At 36.7% G+C, this 24,178-nt stretch overlaps 1 protein-coding gene across 1 annotated transcript in view; it reads right to left on the bottom strand.

Moving 5' to 3' along the window:
• Positions 1–24,178, bottom strand: part of csmd3b (CUB and Sushi multiple domains 3b) — a 554,961-nt gene that overhangs the window by 23,728 nt on the left and 507,055 nt on the right. The window contains exons 54-59 of the mRNA XM_055157096.1: positions 23,130–23,303; positions 16,743–16,916; positions 15,120–15,305; positions 12,371–12,544; positions 1,984–2,166; positions 1,654–1,830 (exon numbers count right to left, since the gene is read on the bottom strand). Coding sequence (XP_055013071.1) covers positions 1,654–1,830; positions 1,984–2,166; positions 12,371–12,544; positions 15,120–15,305; positions 16,743–16,916; positions 23,130–23,303 — 1,068 coding nt within the window. The remainder of the gene's footprint in view (positions 1–1,653; positions 1,831–1,983; positions 2,167–12,370; positions 12,545–15,119; positions 15,306–16,742; positions 16,917–23,129; positions 23,304–24,178) is intronic.

Here is a 24,178-nt window from a genome sequence, read left to right as displayed (position 1 = left end):
TTGTTATATTAGTATGGAGACTCAGAGAACTTTTCAACAATACATCTATCAACTTGATAAAAAAAATCATATAATTCCTGTTTATTGTGGTGTAAAAAATAGATACAAAGTTGAAACCCACAACAATTTAATTTAAAACTCCTTTTGCTTTTTGTCAATTACAGCCAGTAGATGAGAGGACGAGATAAGTGGGCTCAGGAAAATGCTGTATACATTTTGGGATCTATTAAGCATTACATTAACATCTGTACAACTCAAAGTGACATTTCATTTGGGACCTGTTTTATTTTATGGTGATTTACTCCATGGGATTCCGCTACCAAGTTCAGAAAGCAAATTAGCTAAAGTAAACAACGATCAAGGTTATTCATGTCACTCTATAAAGTCAGTGGCGAAGCATGAAGATTTGAGGCTGATTACATTATTTAGAGCTTCTACTGTCGTGAATAATTTAAACTTAGGGCATAAAGTAGAGTTGCAAAAGGCAGAATGGAAACCTATAATCACACATCAGGAGTTCTGCACTGTTTACGGGCTGCAGACTTGACATCACAGAAAAGATTTAGGACGACTGCTATATATAATCAATAATACACACAGCCCAAAGACTGATTTCAGAGCAGCTTTGAGACTCTGCTGGAGAAAACGTTCAATTGAACTTTGTGGTAGTTCACTCACGGGGCGCGCTAGAAAGACTCAAACTTTGAAGTCCAGTTCTCTAATTAAAAGTGAGCTTGGGACATTATATCTATACAACAAAATACAGTTTGGTGAGTATACTTTGGTGGTGGAAAGTAGTCGTTTTGTTACTGGAGAGTTAGTTGTTCATTCCCAGTTCAGAATTCTAGAGGTAATAGAAGTCATTAGTTTTATATAGTGCTTTTTCCAATGCTCAAAGTACCTTTAGAATCCCATGAATTACTCATTGATTCCATACTTAGTGGCTCCTATTGTAGCCGCAGCTGCCCTGGGCTAGACTGACGGAAGTGAGGCTGCCAATCTACACCAGTGGCCCCTCCATCCACCACCAACACTCAGGCATGCACCACATTCAGACTGGGCAGAGTGGGTGAAGTGCCTTGCCTACGGACACCTGGTACCACTGGCACCTGATATTCCCAGTGGTCCTTCATCCAAATACAAACCAGGCCCAGCTCTGCTTAGCTGCTCAGATCTAACCACATCAGGCTTTGACAAGCGGTTTACTCACATGAGGTGAAGGAATAATTTAGTAAATAGGAATTTGTGGTCGGTCAGTCTGTGACAAATTCAACTTGAGGCAATACTGATCACGGTCCAGTCCGTTATAAAGTGTGCCAGATTTGAGATGCTCTCTTCAAAGTGAATGTGCTCATTGTATGTCCCTAATGCCCAGGGCTGTAATATAATTGCCTATTGCCAGTACATTTTGTCACTGAGGTCTACCCAGAGATTATGTTTGATATAATACCCCATACAGATATGTAAATGTAATCTCCTAGTATCAGCTCATTCATCAGTATCAGCTCTGTGCTAAGGGTATAATATATAAAGCCAATGTGTAAAAAAAAACACATAAAACAGTCATCTTTCATAGTTCAAGTGTTTTCCATAGTAACTTACACAGTAACTATTAAATCCAAATAAATATTTAAATCACATAATTATGCTTACTGGTACAGTTGGGCTGAAGTCCTGACCATGTACCATTGGCCTGGCACAGCCTGGTGGTGGCACCGGTGAGTATATATCCATCCATACAAGAGTAGATGACAGAATGTGAAAATGTTGTCCCATCCAAGCGATAGACTCGGCCATTACTGGGAGTGCCAGGGTTACCGCACTGGACAGCTGGAGAGAGGGAGACAGTGTTACGCATCTCAATGAGTCCATTCTACACACAGCACTTAGTTTAAAGCCCTCTTTATAGCTCTATACACAGCTAGGCCCCAGTCAAGGCTGTAGGTTAAGGTTGATTATGTAAAAACAAGTGTGCCGGCATACGTTTACAGAAGGGCTGCGTTCCCGACCACGTGCCGTTGGGAAAGCACATCCTCTCTGCAGATCCGATCAGCTCGTAGCCCTCGCCGCAGCTGAAGAAAACCTTGGAGCGGATCCGGAAATCTGTTTGTTCTCGGGAGCCGTGGGAGGGAATGCCGGGATCACCACAGGAGCCAGCTGTGTCGCCTATAGAGACAGACACTTAAGACCCCGATACACATCTCACAGTCTATAATTCAGATGCTTCCGGGGACAAGAAGTGGGAATTGATTTACACTGATTGGATTATACAAGAAATAGGAATGTGAAAATACAGAGAATGCAATATAATACATGAAAAATATTGCTTGTTCAAAATAATATTACTCAAGTAGAAATAGATGCACTTCTCAAATCACTCTGAGTAATTTCAATGTTAATTACTATTCTATTATTAGCCTCACCAGTTACTACAAGAAGACATATTATGCTTTTCTCAGCTATATAGTTATAATCTATTTGCCTGACCAGCCAGTTCGTTCTACATTCTGTTCGAATCCAAAAGAGGATGAAATGGGACCATAGAGCGTGAAAAACCTCCGTCCACACTTGAGACAATCCAACCACAGCTGATAATTTGTATCATGCCTCTCAAATGTGGAAGACATTGCCTCTTCAAATTTCTCATCTGTCAATCATGCCCTCTGAAATCACGGAGACAAGAGACAGCTCTAGATCTCGTCTTTGTAAAGTTTTGTCAAAGCGCGTGGTTCGGGCTGGCCAGGTAAATAATCTATGGCAGAGGTTCTCAAACTTTTCACACCACAAGTACCACTTCAGAATTAATTTGGCTTTCCGAGTACCACCAGTGGACTATTTAGGTCTAAATTTGGGCTAACTCAGGTGTAAAATTGGACTACATCATTGCCACAGCAGTTTTGACCGTGAAACTACCCAACGGAGGACTAAAAAGTGGGTAAACTCTAAATTAAGCAATTATTAGACTATTATTAGACTAGAGGACATTGTGTACCACTAGAAAGAGCTGTACCATAGTTTGAGAAACACAGATCTATCAATGGCAACGCTGACTCAAAATAATGCACAAATCCCTCTACACACTGTACATCTTTGAGTAGGTACATGTGAAAACAAAAAGGGAAATAATTACAACAATAATACAGTTGAAAGCTCTTAAAAGTCAATGTTGCATAATACGTCCCCATTACTACCACTTGAATATTTTTTCCCGTGATAAACCAGGCAATGGTCTAGATAACAGTCTTTCTAAGTTCATAGGTTTGCCTCAGAATCCCAGAAGACATTTGCAAGAGTGGGCAAAGGGGGTTATATAAGTAATAGCAGTCAATTTTCTTCTCTTTCTATTGGTTTGTCCATGCTTCAGTAATCATAACATGAACTTTATACAGTGAAAAGTCTTCCACTGACATTTTTAGCACAACACAGACATTTCGTGCTCCTTGGTAGACAGTGCATGCATGTTGTTGCACAGAAATAGTGGGTCTATAGCAGTGGTGGAAGGTAACGAAGTAAAAGTAGTAGAGCACTGTACTGTATTTTTAGGTATCTGTACTTTATTTCAGTACATTTTATAGTGGATACTTCTTACTTTTACTTCTCTACATTTGAGAGCAGGTATGTTTACTTTGTACTCCACTACATTTTTAACTGGACTGAAAAGTAAAAGTATTTTTCATTATTGTTTGAGACCTGCTAAACAGTCTGAGGGGTTTATTTTTAAGGCGTGCATAATACGAGCAAACAAAAATACACAAATAAAAACAGCTCAAAAACATTTGTGATTAAGTTTCTGTTGAACAAAATCCGTATTAAAATCATACTTTTGAAGCCTTATAAGACCTCAAAATCTGTGTGAAATACTTTTACATAGGTACTTTAATACTTTGATACTTGAGTAGATTTTTACATGTGATCCTTTTACTTTAACTTGAGTATTTTTCTGCTTTGGTATCTGTACTTTCAAGTAAAAAAAAATAAGTACTTCTTCCACCACAGGTCTATAGCTTCACCTTTGTGTTCTCTTTCTATTGGTTTGTGGAAGATTGAGTAATCATAACATGAATATTATACAGTAATTTTTTCACAAGACAGACATTTTGTGCTCAAAAACACACAAATAAACACACCTAGAAAAAAAACAATAGATTCAGTTCTTAGTCAGTACTTTTGAAGCCTTATAAGATCTCAAAATCTGCATGAAATACTTGAAGTACATTTTTAAACAGGTACTTTAATACTTTTACTTGAGTAGATTTTTTCACGTGATACTTTTACTTGAGTAATTTTCTGCTCTGGGATCTGTACTTTTTAGGGATCTCACGGTATGATATTATGACGATATGCATCTCACGGGATGAGATATTTTCAAGAGGCTAATTTTGGTGTGAATTATTTCTGTCATAATCCCAAGAATTCAAGTAAAAAAACATATCTTCATGTTGTCTGCACTGAAATTAATCATGGGATATGTAGTTCATTATGGTTATAAGCTGTTGCTACTGTAAAACCAGGCACTTAAGCAAAGGAACTTGTGATTTGATATACTGTGACAGCCCACGATATTATTGTGAGACGTTTGATGATACGATATCACAATATTTTGGTTATTGTTACATCCCTAGTACTGTTACTTAAGTAACAAAATTGAGTACTTCTTCCACCACGGGTCTATAGCTTTACCCTTGTGTTCTCTTTCTATTGGTTTGTCGAAGATTAAGTATTCATAACACGAATATTATACAGTAAAATTTTCACAAGACAGACATTTTGTGCTCCTTGGTGGACAGCGCATGTATGTTGTTGTCCAGAAGTAGTGGCTCTAAAGCTTCGCCCTTGTGAAGGCGCCTGGTCAGCAGATTCTCCTGACAGACATAGCACACTACTGGGACTGCACACTGTCACCCAAACACACAAGACTGTATTCTGCTCTACAAAAAGGACAAAAACTGCAAGCTATTAATTTTTAAACTAAGCATACACATTACACCCAATCATTAGTCATAATATAAATAAAATATGGAGCGACGACCACATAATGCTTTACATGATAAGCAGTCACAGAGGGAGCTACTGCGGTGCCTTTGGTGATTTTTCTATATACTTTCTGACAAATAACCTTATTCTAAAAAGTCTCTCCTCGTACTACACTCAAGTATCTAGGGGCTTGCTGCTAAATTGAGCATACACACTGCACAGATACAGCCCTTAATGGCATAACTGTTGTCACGCCTCAGGGTGTATGAGTTGTGGGTTTCTGCAAAAAACCTTTAAAAATATTATGCGTGAGAGTATAAACAAAAACAAAAAGCAATGAAGTGCAAATCTGATAAAAAAACATTTCTTGTGAGTTCATGGCATCGGACCACAATGAATGATTTTAATTTTTTTTACAGTCCTAAGTTCAAATAGTGTAACGGTTGGGTCAAGAAGTATATTTATAGTAAAACTGCTGAATTTGGTAACTATGCACCTTTGCACAGAGCTGGTGCTAGATAGTACGCTCAGGATCTGTGCTGGACTAAGGTAAAAAGCAGCTGTTAACCTGAAAATGGCTGCTTCATGACATCACAAGGTGGAACAGAGCATTTTCAGATTTGGATATGTAGGCCTTTAAAGTTAAGGTTAAATTTCAGGACAAGGTTGAGTCATCACTTCCGGCCCTCTCCCCATGAACCCTTATAGAGTCCCAATTTTTTCTTGAAGACCTTCCAAACACACTGTAGATACAGGATATATATATTCATAAAACTGCAGTAGGAGGGGGATGGTTAAGGATAAACAAAAAGTGACAGATCATGCATATGTAAAAAAAAAATAAAGTGCCAGTCTTGTCCTAAAAAGCATAACTTTACAAACAAAATGACAGCAGCTAAACATAGATGTAAAAGCATCATGTAACTGTCTGGACAGGTCCTATGGGAGACCTGACACGCCTGCTCGCTCTCACCACTCCACAGTCACCAGGAGGCCTCAGGTGGATCAGGTCTCTGTGGGAACAACCAATCTGCCTCATGTCAGCTCAGTGTGTGTGGAAATGTGTGTTTGTGAGACTGTGTGTATATGTGTATATTTGTTCCCAGGCTTGTCACAATAATAATACATCGAATTAACACATGACTGATGGAACAATACTTTTTGGTCAATATTTATCATCTGCACTTTTTCCTCGCACTAATGGAAAAAATGTGTTTATTTTTCTGTACTATAGTAAGATTTGATTTGTAAAGGGTTGAATTATGAACTTTTATGACTCATTATAGAGCCAAAGTAACTATAGCTATTTTCACATACACACAATGCCACACGACTTTTCTCCTCACATTCTCCCGATGGCCCGTTTGTGTGAATGGTGCACCAGCCGTGTCTTCTCCGGACATTAAATGGAGGTTTAACTCTGGTGTGCAGCACATGCACTAATCAGCTCAGCGGCTGTTTTGAAGCAAGACGCACGAACAAGGAGACAAAGGCACAAAGATGACTCCTGACCGAGAAGTGGACAGACAACGACAATAGAACTGATGTGTGGCTGATGCTGACATCTACTGAACTGTGTGTAATGCCAGAACACATGATTCACATTATTTATTTAGATATTTATTGCTAGATTATATGCATTTGAATATTTGTTTAGCCTGTTTATTAAAAGTTGTAACCAATTTATTTTTTGTTGACTGTTTAGTGTTTATATAATATTACATTTATTTTACTATTCAAGAAAGTTTGATTACATAAATCTGGTCACATATTTTACAATGAAAGAAAATTATGGTCTTCGTCGTGTTTTCATCAGCTATCAGCTAGAGTGAATAATCATTAAACTGTGATTTAATTGTGATTTTTAATTGCAATTGTACTAAAATATATATTATAACATCTCTTGTTCATACACACAGACACACACAGACACACATCGACCTTTGAGATTTTTCTGTGATAATTAGACTAAATATTTGTAAGATACTTCTTCTATTCTATCCTCATGCCTGTTTGTAAATATGCACACAAATATAGTCACACCACATTACTAGACTAGATTAGATAAACACTAGCAGTGGCTGAATGATTAAAGCATTTCACACCCACAGAACTAAATTGGGTAAGACACTTTGCCCACCTGGTGTTTGTATGACATCTATCACAATTAGAGAATTACAATTACAGAAATATGCCCTTTAAGCATTCTCAGTCTGGCATTAACTGAAGTGATTTGACAGAGAAGCAAGCGCTACTACAATACTGTATTTACATTGATGGTATTGTTGACTTGTTATAAATATCTGTCTCTAAAGCTGCAGAGCTGTTAACGCCTCTAATAAGGAGCAAAAACACGTCCATGCCACTAGAGGATCAGCTCAAAATACAACTCATCTTGGCAACTGGAAACCTGTTATTGAAGGGAATATATATGCAGCATATGGTCCACACAGTTGTTCTCACTCAAGCCAAAGGCAAATTGTCAAGTTTTACACCCTCATGCTAACACAAGCCTTTCCTCACTGTTGCAACTTTTCGAACACTGTAAATGTAGTATTCCCTGTGCTTTCAAAGAGTTCATTTCAAACATACAATTCAACATGCAAACAAAAAAACACACAAATTTACATAATTATGCCTTAGTTGACACCGATCTTTGTTTCTACTTATTTAGAATTTTTATTACCACTTATATTTTTCACTCTTTGTTATTATAATATATGGTGATGTGTGAGCTACTGTGTCCAAGTAATTTCCCTTGTGGATCACTAAAGTTTGTCTTTGTTTATGTCTAAGTCTAAAAAGTTCAGATTCAGTGACTTAGGTTCTGTTCTGGTAGAGTAGTTATATGATACATTTTGTTGTATAAATAGGTCATCTTCTACCCAAAGCATTGGAAGTCTTATACTTTTGAAAGCAAACCATGATAAATACTAAAAATACTGTACAATAAAAAGAATAAAAATAAACTTGTAGACAAAATTCATAGACTTTAGTGCCAGAATTTCATTGGTATATGTTGTTAAATGAAAACATAAAATAACTTTAGAATAGGTTTAGGGATCTAAGAGGGTAAAGAGCAGGAAGAGACATTCAGTAAATTGAGTAAGGGTTAGCCAACACAGAGCCTGATATTTGTGTGGCAGCTGTCATGCAGTATCCCAAACTCTATATTGCTTGTGTGAAAAAAGGATTGAATTGGAGTTTGTAGTTATGGCAGAAGTAGTAAAATTATGGTGGTAATAGTAATTCAACCCAAAATATAAACACAAAAAAATCCAAATATCCTACAGTAAAGTAGCCCTGACCAAGCCTAGATCAAGATGTGTAACAAAGTACAAGAGTAAAAGTATACTTAAGTAATTTTGGTATTAAGTAGTAAATTTTAGAGTGGATATCTGTACTTTCTCCTCCAGTAAATTTTTTATTGGACCGAAAAGTGAAAAGTACTTTTCTTTATGATTTGAGACTCACTGAAATGGCTGAGATTTTTATTTTTAGCACATGTAATTTGACTTTCTGTCCCAACTTTGAGAAAACAGCCTACAGAAAAACACAAAAACGTCTAGAAAAATTAAGAAATCTATTGAATCACTTACAATCAGCTGAATTATTTATGAAAAACTCTACATTTCATCCTTTAAATGTTTTGAATCTCTGCAAAATGCTTTTTACTCTTTAAGTACATTTTTAAACAGGTGCTTTTTATTTAAGTGCTTTTACTTAAGCAGATTTTCACATGTGATATTTTTACTTGAGTAACTGTTTGCCCCTATATCTCTACTCTTACTTAATAATAAGTAATAATTTGAGTACTCATCTGCTCCTGACAGGTTTGCCCAGCAGCACTGAAAGGCGGGTCAAATGCAAGGGACAAATTTCCCTACAACTATGGATACTTTCATCTTAATTTCACTTAACTTATATTTTGGACTTTTTGGTTAACATACCTAAATTTCCTCAACATTATTACTTAGAGAATAATAATAAGATAATTTAAAAACACTGCGTGAAGTCTTGCTGTCACTGTGTTCCTATGCACTCTTGGCATTAGATGAACTATAATGACTTCAGGGCTCCGGCACAAACCTGGCAGGTAGGAACTATGAATCACTGTTACTCAAACCATTAGCCTCTCTCACCCTCGCTCATCCCCCAGGCCTTCACTGTAAATAACAAAATGATTTCTTAGTCTACTCATCTCAAATGTGTTTTCACTCACTTTGCTACACAAGAGGCTGCTGGGAGCCTCTTGGAGTGGAGAGCCGTAATCTCGCCCCCAGCCGACCAACTATGAACCATATAACTTAGATTATTTGTTTATACATGAAGCAAAATAGGGGAGATGTGGAGAGGGAGGTGGGCTTAATAAGAGGTAAAATATACGGTTATTACAAAAGGGAGTAGCGTCCAAACAACATTTTCCTAATATTATTGCACATATGAGATGTCTAAAGCATATGTTCATACAGAAGAGAACAATATCTATGGAAGATAATGTATGGATGATTAAAGAGCCTACAGCTGAGGAGCGCCATGTAATAAATCACATTTTAAAGAGGGAGGAACACATAATCAAATTTCATAATGCAACTCCACCAATAGTCACATTATGATTTAGAAATTTACAGCAGGATTCCCTTTAAAAGAAGCCCACCTGCGAGTATCCTGGGGCATGCAGTACTAGTATGTATTGGGTTTTCTACAGTGACCTTTTGCTAATATTGTTTTTTTCTGTTCACACGAAACAATAGAAGCCCCATGATGTATGTGTGTATGCTAATTACAATAAGTGCTCTGCCTTACATTTGCTGACTCTTAGAATCTAATGTTTGTTGTGATAGCAATTTTTCATGCTTGAAAAGAAAACAAAATTGCACGATGCTCAATTACACTAGTGCTATATTAGTTTTAGAAAAGTTAGTCATTTTCTAATCTCAGTCAGTACGATTTTGTATTAAGAACTGTGCGTGTCTGTGTAATGGATGCCTTTACTAACTTTTAATCAACTGGGCCACAGGGAAGAGTCTTTACCGGAATCTGTTATGAGTAAGAAGACATAAATAAAATGAATGTTGAAAGCTTGAGGAGCGCTTCTAGCTTAGAATGCATCCTGACAGGAAATATATCCGAATGATGTTACACTAAGCTACTGTCTGACAGGAAGGAAGGTGCATTGTGCAATTTTTCTGATCACTTTTTTTTTTTTTCATCAATTTTTTTCTCCATGGAGATGTTATTGCTTTGCCTGGAATGTTCCTGTGTAACATTAAACAGCTCTACTTTATATTTATTCAATTACAGGTGGTTTTATAGCTCAAAAAGACCTAGAAAAACAGGCGTTCTGACTGTGAGTGAGGTTGCCTCTCCACAGATCTGACCTGTAAATTGGTTTGGTTTGGTCTTTGAAGATAGAAAGGTTTACTATCAGAAAAGTTACACAATGCACCTCTATGTAAACTTATTTGGTATAAGTACTTTTTACTTTTACTTTAAGCGCTGGTATCTGTACTTTCTGTATCTCAACTGGACAGACAAATTTTCTTACAGTTTAAGACAAATGTATCGGTGTTATCATATTGCCTGAAAGTATTGAGTTAAAGTCCTGGCTTTGAGCAAACAATAACGTAAAAATAAAATGATCAAGAACATCAAATTGATTCTGATTACAAAAAATCTGCAGAATTAGCAAAAAATCACTACATTTGAGTTTTCAATAGTTCTCAAACTCTGTTACTCAAGTGGGTATTTTTATTCTTTTTTATGTGTTTTTATCGCTTGAGCTGTACTCTCAAAATCACAATCAGAATTTTGTCATTTCAGAATAAAAATTACACAGAAAAGAAAGACTGTACTAAGCAGCATAAAAGTTCAGTCTTTAAAAACAACCCCCACCTATCCCTATTTTCTAAAGTGCTTCTAAGTTAGTGCGGTTTTGTAAGATGCATTAGTGTCAGGGCTACATGACATTAAACTCCAGTAACAGTACACACTGTAATAGTACACACAGAATAGCACATGCTCTCTTCATTCATCTATTTCTGGGTTTCAAACAACATCACAATATTGTATAGGCCAATATTATTTAATACTCGCTTCAATGCCATTTTTGTTGTAATATAGAGAGTTCATAGCTCTAGTCAGTGTTAGAAATGATCAAATTTAACATTTGTGCATTTACTTTTTGCACATTTCATGGCAAAGTAGAATATGATAATGTCATACTCTCATATTTCCCTATTGATTACATTGTACTTTGTGATGAAATATCCAAGAGGTAAATGCACAAATGTTTAAATTGAGATTTTCAAATATTTTATATATTTTAATATATTTAGCTGTCCTCCATCTGTTCTCATTAATATTGGACTATAGTGTGAGGTCATCTGAAACTCAGTAATACACAAATATTTGAGCAACTAATGCACATAAACAGTCACGAATCAGTAGGGATGTAACTATAATCGAAGTATCGTGATATCATATCGTCAAAAGTCTCACAATAATATCATGGGTCATCACAATCTATCGAATTACAAGTAAATTCAAATTGGTGCGGCAAAGTTTTAAAAAAAATAAAAAATAAACAGTGAGAACTACATAGACCATGATCCTTTGCCGTTTCAAAGCAGATTACATAAAGAAATAACAGCACTTTTAAATCTTAATTCTTTGTATTATAACAGTACCATACTCCAAACAATTCTACAACAACTCACCTTCATGTAACAGATAATACTCCCTACAACTGTACAACGACTCACCCTCATGTAACAGATAATACTCCCTACAACTGTACAACGACTCACCTTTATGTAACAGATAATACTCCCTACAACTGGACAACAACTCACACTTATGTAACGGATAACCCTATGTCCTGTCAGTCATCCTATGAGCTCTTCTATAAAGCTGTGATTTTATATTTTATTACTTATCTTTCTATTTTATCTTATTTTGACTGCTCATTTACATTTATATAATTATGTCTTATTTGACACCTGTCTCTTGCTATCTTGTTTGCTACTTATTTCGATTTTATTATTACCATTTATATTTTCGCTCTTTGTTATTATGATATATTCTGATGTGTGAGCTACTGTCCAAATAATTTCCCTTGTGGATCAATAAAGTTTATCTAAGTCTAAGTCAAAGGCATGTCAAGACATTTTATGAGGAAAAAGTAGAAAATTCACAGTTTTGTAAGCCTCACAATAAATATCATACCATGAGATGCATATGGTGAAATTATCGTATTGACAGATTTGAATATCATTATATCCCTACCACTCAGCGATCCAACACTCCTCCTCATTTAAGACTAGTATTCGTCCGTCTCCTCTTCAGATAAGACACATTTCACGGCTGTATATTCAATAGAGGTTAAAATAGTTACCAGAGCAGAAGGGCATGGGGGCGCTCCACATCCCGTTGAGCTGACATGTCCTGGATGACTCCCCTTTCAGCTGTCTCCCACCAAGACAGGAGTATCGAACCGTTGAACCAAATGTAAACTTATCTCCGCTCAGCACACCGTTAGGGGGGGAGCCGGGATGACCACAGTCTACCACTGGAGAGACAGAGAGGCAGAGAGATGAAGGCAGGAGCAGACAGCTTCAAGTCAAGGCCCGTTTGCCAAACAGCAGCAGAACGGGCACTGTCAGGGCTGAGAAATTACAGCAAAGCAAGAAACTGGCACTTAGATTTGAAATGAACAAAAAAACTAAATGGTATACACATATTTTGGGAATTGGAAAATAATCCCTTTTGAGAATTTTGCAATCTAAATTCGTACTACAAGTTGTATTTTTTATTTTTTATTTTTTTTATGGCACTAGTAATTTGGTCACCGATTAAATGTTAGTGCACATTTAGGGTCTGCCACCTGCTTGTCTTCATGGAGATGTTATTGCTTGGCTGAAATTTTCCAAAGCATGGCATTAAACATATCTTTCTTCCTGGAGACAAGAAGTTGACACCACCAGATCAAGTTACAGATCAAACCTCACAATAAGAATGCTTGTTTTTCAAGGTACCAAAAAACACCTGCAATTGAAAAAATGTCATCATCACTAGACATGTGCAAAAATATTGAAATATCGATATATTGTATTGTTTAATGTGATGATACAGTATCAATATCATGGGCTACTTTTTGGTATATTTTACTAAATAATTTAGTTACAGTGCTACTGTACAGTTTTGTTGCGTGTTTAGAGGAAGGAAACTTGTTTACGCAACACATATGACATATTCACTGTTTTTATGATTAAAATGGGCGTGTTTCATTTTAACTTTGTAGAAGAAGTAGTTTAACAAAGACTTTCAGTATCACAGCCATGATTTAGTCTTTATTTTTTATAGAATCGTATTGAATCATAAGATCACTGTATTGAGATATGTATTATATCATGGCCTATGTATCGAGGTATGTATCGTATCGGCAACTTCTGAATGACACCCAGCATTCCAATGAGCGAGTATTGTGGGGCAAACAACAGTGAAACTACAGTGTTTTGCCATATCGTCAGTGTCTGAAATCTTTGCACCCATAATCTGGAAGAGTATACTGATGGCACGAGGGTAGACAAAGGAGACAATGGAGCAATGACATCCAACACTGGAGCAAAACATCTCCTGGGAAGTGCACAGCTTTGGCAATGGAGGCAGTGGAGTCTGTGGAGGAAGCTGTCTGGCAGTAGACGATGGATACCTCTTCAAAATAGGGATGCACTGAACCAACTTTTTCTGTTGCAATACCAGTGCAAATACTTTGGTTTTAAGAATCTGCCAATAGCCGATATCAGCCAGTACTAGGGCAGAGACTGAATAAAGTAAAACTATAATTTACTGCATCATAAAAAAATTCCAATTGTGTTTTGTAATTTATTGTAATTTATTTTTGTAATTTTTGTAATTTGTGTATTTAACATTAAGTAACTATAGAACAACTTTGAAAAAATATTATGAGGTGTTCGGGCCAACAGTGTCCAATAAACTGTCTTATTACCAGTGGTGTAGTGGGGATTTTTTTAAAGGGGTACGCGAATCGTGACGTAATTGATGTGATGAACCCCCCCAACCCAAACAAACATAAAGGCACCAACCCAGTAAAAATCTGTAATATTTGATGCTTTTTTAACTCAAAATGATGCAGAATCATGTTATTAACATTAATGCTGTTCATAATCACCTACAGAACTTAAAGCATAGGCTACAACACATGAACCAAGACTGAACCAGGAGGACTAAACCAGGACTGAACCAGGTCTAAATCGGGACTAATCTTGGACTTGAGAGATAGGAAGAACCCCAAGACCACGAAGCAGAGTGTCCACGATGTGTGATCGGGTGATGGCCGTGCTTAGTCCTGTAAGGCGTGAAGCTCTGCGCTGGTCCTTTCGCCTGAAGTCACCCGACCTGGTGCACCTCCAGATCCATCCCGACACTCAGTCCTGGTTCAGTTCTGGTTTAGTTCTGGTTTAGTTCTGGTTTAGACGTGGTTTAGACGTGGTTTAGACGTGGTTTAGTCCTGGAGAAGTGGGTGGACGGCGTACCCCCGCATACCACGCCCACTACACCCCTGCTTATTACACAAATTTATAGACCAAAGTAGGATATTGACTGGACTGATATTGACTGAACAGCGGATACCCCATAACAGTATCATACTGGTGCACCCCTATCCGAAACAGGGAACAGGCAAGGCAAAGATGAACATTCCAGGTAAGGCAATAACATCTCCATGAAGACAAAAAATTGGCAAACCCCCAACCAAAATGTTGTGCACCTTTAACATCCTGACTGATGTTGTTTAATCTTAAATTTTAATCTTAAGGTTAAAGTGAGCATGATACTAAATCAATAGTATTTTTACAGTGATAAAATGGGTTTTAGTTCAGCAGGGATGCCTATTTGTTTTTAGTCATTACTATAACAACTGGCAAAATGATTCAGAAGTGGAGTTTTTATTTCAAAGTCACAAATATGGTGCCGACTGTTATGTGATGCGTGACACCTCCATTTTCAGAAACTCAAACTTCATTAGAAAAGTAGTTTCATGCCAATTTGTTCTCCTGTCTCATCATTTTGAAACTATGACACAGCTAAAAAGTTTATAGATTTAACACAAAATTCACACCGACCTATGCATTCTGGCAGGGGCTTGTCCCATTGGCCCGTCGGCTGGCAGGTGAGGACAGGTGATCCAAACAGGTAGTATCCAGGGTTACAGTCGTAGAAAACCACAGTCCCAAAAGTAAAGTTGCCATGTTCGATTTTGCTTTGTCGGATTGAGTTGGCAGGAATTCCTGGATCGGAGCAGTTGACCACTATAGGGAGACAGACACACAAACAACAATACACAACAGATATGGAGAGGCATGTGTTATTTGGGACGCACCTAAGAGGGTTATTTCTCTTCCCTCTGCTACTTTTAACATACCCAAAGAAAATAGAAAAAATATTATAATTCATTCTAGATTTGATCACAATACCTTAGAAAATATATGGACTAAACAAAGACAAGACTGGACAAAACCAGGAAACCACAACCAAATATATAGTAATGTAATTGTGATCCAGCAATAAGTGAGGACTAATCCAGAAAAAGATCATTATAAAGATAAACTATACCAAATTTAAAGGTGCATTGTGTAAGCTTTTCTACATGGAAATGCTATTGCTTTGTCTGTAATGTCTCACAGTATGATATTAAACCTCTTTATATTCATGGAGCCCAAACCAGACGAAGTTACAGGTCAGATCTGTGGAGAGGAAACCACAGAAGACAGAATTCCTGTTTTTCTGGGTATTTTTGAACTCTAAAACCACCCTAAATGTAAGGTAGAGCTGTTTAATGCCCTGAAAACTTACACAGTGCACCTTTAACATTACTGCAGATCTAAACAAGTACTAAACTGCATTTAATAGACCAAGAATAAACCATTTTAAACACTCATAAAATAATTATAATAGCATTAAACCTGGTTCTAATACAACATCTATCTTTCCAGAATGGAGAATTTCATTTTTGTTGACTGGTGGATTGAAACAGCCCTCTCAGAGATGCCCTGTTATCATTATGACACTTATATGACTGCATTCATAGCCACATCATTATGGACACCAGGCAGCGTGCCGAAAGCCTGAGGAGCTATTGCTGGATACCAATCAAAACCTCTAATTTTATTACACAGCAATCATAAACGGTTCATTCAACAGGGCAGAGCCAAGAGACATTGGGATCCATCCTCATACTTGAGAAAAAAAGAAAAGAAAATATGCAGTTGACATAATAAACTGCCAGTCTTATTAATTATTGGCACTGTAAGAAATTAGTTGCATGGCAGCAACATGGCAGCTTATCAGAAATATGTTAAGCTATTCATTATATAAACAAACCTTTGATTAACTCTAGTTCAAAATACTGGCACAAGCTTCGGAATGAACTCCTGACTTCTGTATAGACTCATTGTTACAATAATAAACCCGCAAATTTGTGCAAAATATCACCAAGAACTAGATATTTTCACCCAGCATAGGAAGAAAAATAACTCATTTAATTAAAGGGCCAATATTACACTATTTTCTGGTATAATAATATAGGACCTTTAAGAAATATATTAGATACATGCCAAATCTAAACTTTAAAAAAAAAAATATATACACATAGACAGCTTCACAGCACCTGTAATTCTTCAGTGGTTCAGGTACGAAGGCAAACAGATAAATAAGGTTAGTTTGATACACTTAACTTTTTTCCCCACCTTTACACGTTGGGGGCGGGTGGCTCCATTGCCGGTTGGCTTGGCACTGAGCTCGGGAAGGCCCCTCCATTTCGTATCCGCGGTTACACACGAAGCTCACCACGTCATTGAGGTTGAAGCCGTTTCCGACAGTGCGACCATAAATGGGACTTCCAGGATGACCACAGCTTATGGCTACGAGAAATTAGAAAGAAATTAGTACTGTTATTATTTTTCTTTATTATTATTATTATTATTGTTATGTTTAAACTTCCAATCATATGGGACAATACTGAAACTTAATGTTACAATGATCATGGCCAAAACTGTGATTAACAATAAAATCACAATAATTATTATTATAGCTGACAGTTTAAAGATGTTATGTAATATCATAAGTTCCACATTTAAACAACTTTTAGGTAATTGTACTTTGTTTTGAGTGGAAACAACAATGATCTAGAAGCAGGGCAGTAGACAGGGTGGGACAAAAGGTTCTGTTTTCCTAGGGCTAAAGGTTTTAGGAGCCTGAAATTGGACCCCCTTCCTAGTCATTTATATTAGAGGGGGGCCCATGAAAGTCTTTTTGCCCTGGGCCCTCAAATTTCTGTTGACAGGCCTGTCTAGAAGAAAACAACATGCATAAGAACTTTTTTTTTTTTCTAGTGGTATAATAGAATGACTATGTTTGTTGGTGACTATTGCAGTTACACAAAATGTACCAGAAGTTAATATTGTCAAACCCTTTAAATTGTTTAGTGTCCCATTCCTACTGTTCACTGACTAATATTATCCACTAATAAGTATTACGAGAGGGCATACAAACTAAAAAATATTCAGCTGCATTTGTTAGGGATGTAACAATAACTGAAAAATCATAGTATCGTATCGTCAAAGGTCTCACAATAATATCGTGGACCATCACAATATATCGAATTTCAAGTCTCTTCTTTTAAAATAATAGTTATGGTTCAGCAATTGCTAAAAAAACAGAGAGAACTACATAGACCATAATCCTTTGCTCCATTTCAGTGCAGACTACATAAAGAAATAAATGTTATAAGCACTTTTAAATCTTAGTTCTTTGGATTATGTCTTGTCAACGCATTTTAAGAGAAAAAAGTAGCATATTCATAATTTTGTTAGCCTCCACAAAATATCGTGAAAATGTCATACCAAGAGATTTGGATATCGTTACATCCCTAGCGTTTCTATACATAAGTCTTTACAGTTTTCTCATAAAGTATTTAAGACAAAATGCAGGATTACGCATTCTTAAAAGTACTAATGTAATTTAAACTGAGTTATAAAATGCTTTCTCCCAGCCTTCCATTTGCTCAATTGATTACAGAAACCCTATTTCCCAGACTCCTTTCAGTCTGAACCAAGCAAATTGCATGGTTTTACTTCGAGATGAAAATTAGATGCTGCATAGTTCTCTAAATTCAGGCCAAATATCTGCGCCTACAGTGGTCCATGCATATGTATGAGAACAGCAGCGGACACAGACCATCAAGCTGGGATTACAATTTGGGGTCACACTTCTGGTAAAATATTCACCTGCACTAGCTGAAGGATTTCTTTGTGTGAGTGGGTCCTCTGAAACCCATTGTGCATAATTGTTCACTTGTTAACTTTGTGAGAGCAAACTGTGTGAATGTACAGTGCAAAAAGGCTTTGAACAAGGTGAAAAATGAACAATAATACTTAATTGAAAAGACAAAAGTGGAGGTTAGATGTCCTTTCTTTAGTCATGTGTTTACAATATAAAAGGACCCAGCTTTGGACCCACCAAAGGAGTTAGGTTTTCTATTCATTTGTAAGAATAAATGAATGGTTTCTCAAATTATGAAAAATATTAATTATTGTCCCATCAAACCAAAAGCCTAAAAAATGTAACATGCATATTTTGTTAATACAATACATATGATCCGGTTAAATTGGGGCATTATCACGATTTTGAATCTGAATAAAGTATGTACAGTGTTCCCATTATGACTGGCTACAAAGATGAAAAAAATAAAATAAAGATGCACTGTGCAACTTTTCTGGTGGAAGGTCTGCCAGTTGCTTGTCTCCAAGGAGAAGCTATTGTTTTATCTGGAATGTCCCAGTATGGCATTAAACCATTAGAGATGTAACAATATCCAAGTCTCACGATACGATATCATCACGACATGAACCTCATGCTACGCTATTTATTGTGTTATCATAGGAAAGCTCACGATATGGTGAAGTGGCTCACAATTAGGCATGTAACAATATCCAAATCTCTTACGATATTCACGCAATATTTTCACAATATACATCTCAAGGTACGATATTTATTGCGATATTTTGTGGAGGCAAACAAAACTGTTAATATGCTATTTTTTCCTCTTCAAATGCCTTGACAAGACTTAATCCAAAGAACGAAGACTTCAAAGTGCTTAGAACTGTTATTTCTTCTTGTAGTCTACACTGAAATGGAGCAAAGGATCATGGTCGATGTAGATGTCTCTCGATGATGATGTCCCTCTGTCTTTTTTTTAGCTATTGCTGCACCATAACTCTTAATTTAAGCAAAGAGACTTGTAATTCGATACATTGTGATGGTCCACGATATTAGTGTGAGAACTTTGACGATACAATATCACAATGTTTCGATTATTGTTACATCCCTAATATCCATCTTGCCTCTACTCAATAAAATGGGTTAAAATGGGACTTGCGTTGTTATTGTGTGTGGGCTCGCCTCTCCTCAGATCTGACATGTAACTTGGCACTGTAGTGAGATAAATAAGTGTAATGGGATACTGTGGAACATTCCAGGCTCTGTCTCCGTGAAGAGAAGCAGGTAACGGACCCTTCACCAGAAAAGTAACTAAAGTTGTCAAAAATAAAATATACTAAACAAAGTGTATGTTATTTATTTATTTATTTTATTAAAATCTAGTTAAAATCTGGTCCACTACTATAGAAAACAAGATGGCCATTGTAAACAGGAGCAAACTGAAAGAAGGTGTTTTGAGTTGATGTTTCAGTAAAATCTTCAATTTGTTGCTTTCCTTAGACACAAACCCACCCCACACCTTTACCATTCCCTGCAGCTGTACGTGCACACAGGCTCACACTGTTGTCTAATCATCATTGGATGTTTGTGCGGCAAAAAGAGACTCTAATCTCCATAATTACAGTATAATTTGGCTGTAAAATGATTTGCCTCAATAACTCCAGCATGAATAACCCCAATAAAAACTCAGTCGGAAAGGAAGACAAAAAAGACACGCAGCTGGAGACCCAAACAGAGCAGTGTCAATGTAGAGCTGAGCCAAACATGTATGAGCCATGTCTGCTTAGAACAGCGGGGTTCATTGGTTTATTTTGTGACTTTTTATAGATCTTGTGTGTGTTTGTAAACAACGCGCAAAATGGTGGATTAATCTGAACAGACTGCTTTACATTTTAATGGCGATATTAGCATTAGCCCGATATAAATTATGAATCAACGAGATGTTTTTGGCAAATGACTACCAAATGACTTCTGGGGCGTGGTGTCTGTGCCGAAGAAACAATAGCTCATGTTTTGTTTAATGCAGCAAAAATAATGTTGAAAGGGCCCATGTTACACTGTTTCCCCATCACAAACATACTTGGAGTCGTGTTTTGTTTCATTCACACATGTTTAACACACAAACCCTGCATATTAAGGCTGACTTCTTCTCTCAAAACGGAAAACACTCTGTTCCACCTTGTCATAATATGCAGTAGGGCTCCACTGTGTTTTTAAACTCCATACGCCTTCACTAAAATTATTTGGATAATCTCCTGGAACTGCCAATTGCTACTAAAAAGGGTAAACTTGAAAATTACCATTGCATGACATCACAAAGTGGAACAAAGCATTTGAGCTTTGGAGATGTAGGCTGAATCCCATTACACACCTTGGCCATAGCACTTTCCCCTACCCCTCTGTTTTACGTGTACAAGTGTAGGTGTAGGGTTGTCCCAGTTACCTTTATGGCAGAGGGGGTAAAGGAAAGTGTTAGGGCTATACACCCCTCCAAATGAAGATTTTTCAGAGGCACAGTCCAAATAGAGCAATTTCCACAGAATGCCTTGCAAATCACCGGACGATGGCTACTACCACAACCACAGAGACCAAAAAAGGTCACAAATTATGTAAAATCTGGCGGAGACTACTGATGACGTATGTGATTGTTGAAGGGGTGTCCCAGTTTGTACGGGTTTACTTTCAATCCCTAGGGCAAGGGGTTGGGGTAGAAATTAGAAATAGGATTGGCCTGTAGAGAGACTTATAATGCAAGAATACTCAGACATGTGTGAATGTAAATAAAACACAACTCTAGATATGCTTTTGAGGAGGTAAGAACATCATGACTAAAAGCTCACAAGAGGCAATTTTGCACAGTATAGGACTTTTAAAGTAACTTCACCTACCAACATTTAATTTGCAAATTTCAATGGCAAATAGATTTCAATCAGATACAAATTTATGTATTCATTTATTGAAATATATCAAAAATCAGCTATATAACAATACCTGATAACAATATTGACTTAGTGTTCTGATAATTAACCTTTCATTCATCCAATATAATTCCACTGATGGTAGCACTAGTATACTTACAGTATTTGATCAAAATAGTGAGTTATAGTATAAAAAAGTTCAATCATAATGAAAGCATCAAGCATTCATTATTTTATGTTCATTTACGCAATTTTTTTCAGATATACTCAAGACTTTGAAAGACTCATGGATATACACATCTTAACATTAACGTTAAGTAGTTTACTGTGTTTTCAAAGAAAGTAAACCTTGGCCACCGTCTCTTTCATTAGTACATAACAGTGCCAGTTGCTGCCCAAACTGTTCCAACTGCTCTTAACAAATGAACATTTTTAGATTCTCCGAAGTCGGCCAAAAACACAAGGCCTTCTGTTTTATCCTTATGGTTGGCCATTTATCTCACGCAAAACATAGTCACGGCCCAGACCTTTAAATGTAGCGGAACATTTGGTGTGAATCTACAAAAAACTCTCCACTCCACAGAGACGGGATCAAAAGTTTTCAAAGCTCAAATCTTAAATAAGGTCATTCTTAAATGAAAGGTTCCATGTTTGTTTTGTTTAAATACAGATTAAGTCTGGTTTATCAGCAGTTCCAGACATATAGCCCTAACCACTGTGCTACAGTCAGTGCAGGGCTGGCCAGAGTGCAGCTTATTTACTTAAAAGCTACAGATAAACGTAATGTTGTTGTGTTGCTCAGAGCTGAGAAAAGACACAGGATACTTTGGCAGACACTACACAAACGTGAGTGTGTGTGGTATTTTGTGCTATACACACAAAATATTTGGCTGTGAATGTTGTCTTCCCTTCAGTCAAGAAGAGACAAATCTTTGGACCAAACATGGCAGCCAAACAAAAGAAAATTGGATTTAAAATTATATTAGGCAAAAAAGCAAGCATGATTTTTTTTCTTCTTGACTTTGAGCAATGCTCTGCAAGCCTTCTTTGACTAAAAACCCAAATTAGTGATGTAAATTATGTTCCTACATTCAAGGCTAAGGAAAAAAATAAACCAATAAATGTCACGTCATCTGGACTCCCAGAGCACACATGCTTTTACCAAAGCTACAAAGTAGGAATACTGATGGAAAAATGGTCAAATTTGTGTTTTGGTCATTTTAACAATAACAAAGGTGTTGTTAAATGCACTGAACAAGAACACAGGGTAGTATGTGTGACCATGGTAATATTTTGAATATTGCTATTATAAGTAGTATTTGCAGTTGTACCAACATTAGAAAATTATCAAAAAATATCTGGAGGACTAAAAAAAGCTAAATGAAATGTACAGGGACAAATGGGGTAGAAATGTAGCACTGTTCAAAGGACTCATTTGCCTCATACACAAACAGCAGGAAACTGTGTTTCAGAATGTCAACAATACCCTCTATGAGTGAGCCTCTTTTAGTTCTATTAAAAGTTCTACTTTTCCAAATTATACTGGTTCATTATAAAGTTTGAAGAGCAGCATTTCCAAATATAGAGAATTGATTCACAAAACATCTCAATTTGCCTGTTTCAGGGCATGAAAAATGTGAAATATTGATTGCACATGCTCACTAAATACAAAACACAGTAGCAGTGAAAAGCAAGAAAAGGCACCGTTGCCTTTGGAATTTTGTTCTTAAAATTCTAAACCATCTGACCTTAATCAAATGATGGTTTTACTTTTATCAAAAGTGTGTCTTTTTATTTACATATTTGCAAGTGATTTGTATAGTGTTGGATAGTTGGATAGTGTTTGCAAATGCTCTTTTTTTGAAAAACCAAAAGAGCACAAGTAAAGTGGGTACATTTTTGAGTCCATAGCGTTCCATTGTGCTGTGGGTAACTCACGTATGCAGACGGGCAGCTGTCCAGACCACTGGTTGTCCTGGAGACAGATGCGCACCGAGGAGCCTATTAGCCGAAAGCCGGGCAGGCACTGGTACACCACAGTGTCACGGTAACCGAAGTTCTCTCCAATCACCTGGCCATTCACAATGGTCTCTGGGATGCCACAGTGACCGGCTGCAACACACACACAGTTTATTCAAAGTGAGCAATTAGAACATTTGTTTAATGATAGGTCTTTACTATGCAATTAACTAAACAATGTGCACTTAATTATAGCTTTACCAAGGATATGTTTCAGAATGTTCAAATGATAAGACTTAATTAACAGACACTCTTGAGAATTAGTAAATCATTAGCAGAAATGAGTAGAAATGTTCCAGTCTAGCATTATGATAAGATTAGATTTCTCTTCTTCATTCACTAAGTTTATAAAGATATGCTAAGGTTTTGCTTTTTAACCAATTTCATATTCTAAGTGAAGTTTAAATTTTATTTCAAGGTACAAAGTCTTCTATACCATGAAGGTTCAGGGCTTGATTGAAATAGTTGTAAAACATTCTTAGTTCACAGTGAGACGAAAGACTTCACATTTTCTAACTTTTACAGCATTTGAGAAATGAGAAAACAGCTAAGTCGACCGCTAATACCACCTGGCTGCAATAAATTTCTGTATTTCTCAAAGATATTGTCTTAAGTCATTTCATAAAAGGTACTGTGCGCTGTGCTCAGAGTTTACTTTGATTTGATTGTGTACTGTAGATAAAGACTGCAGTGTGTACCTGTGTTAGCCCACAAGCATTCAAAGGCACTGCATAGGGACGGCTGCCTCATTTCACCTTTGTTTCATTGTTTTTGCAGACCATTTAAGTTCTAGGGCATTACAGAAGCACACTTGATTTGAATAAGTTGCACAACAATGAAAATGTTCATAAGGTTTTGAGGAAAGTGTAATTAGTATTGTCAAAGCAACATTGTCTTAACCTTTATTGTGAATCTTCCTCTTAAGGTAGCAGTGATTTTCAGATAAACAACTTCATATTGCTAAGGTT

This window comes from Boleophthalmus pectinirostris, unplaced genomic scaffold (assembly GCF_026225935.1).
Source record: "Boleophthalmus pectinirostris isolate CB_2022bp ecotype Guang Dong unplaced genomic scaffold, ASM2622593v1 HiC_scaffold_21, whole genome shotgun sequence".
Taxonomy (NCBI): domain Eukaryota; kingdom Metazoa; phylum Chordata; class Actinopteri; order Gobiiformes; family Gobiidae; genus Boleophthalmus; species Boleophthalmus pectinirostris.
This window is presented reverse-complemented; position numbering and strand designations above follow the sequence as displayed.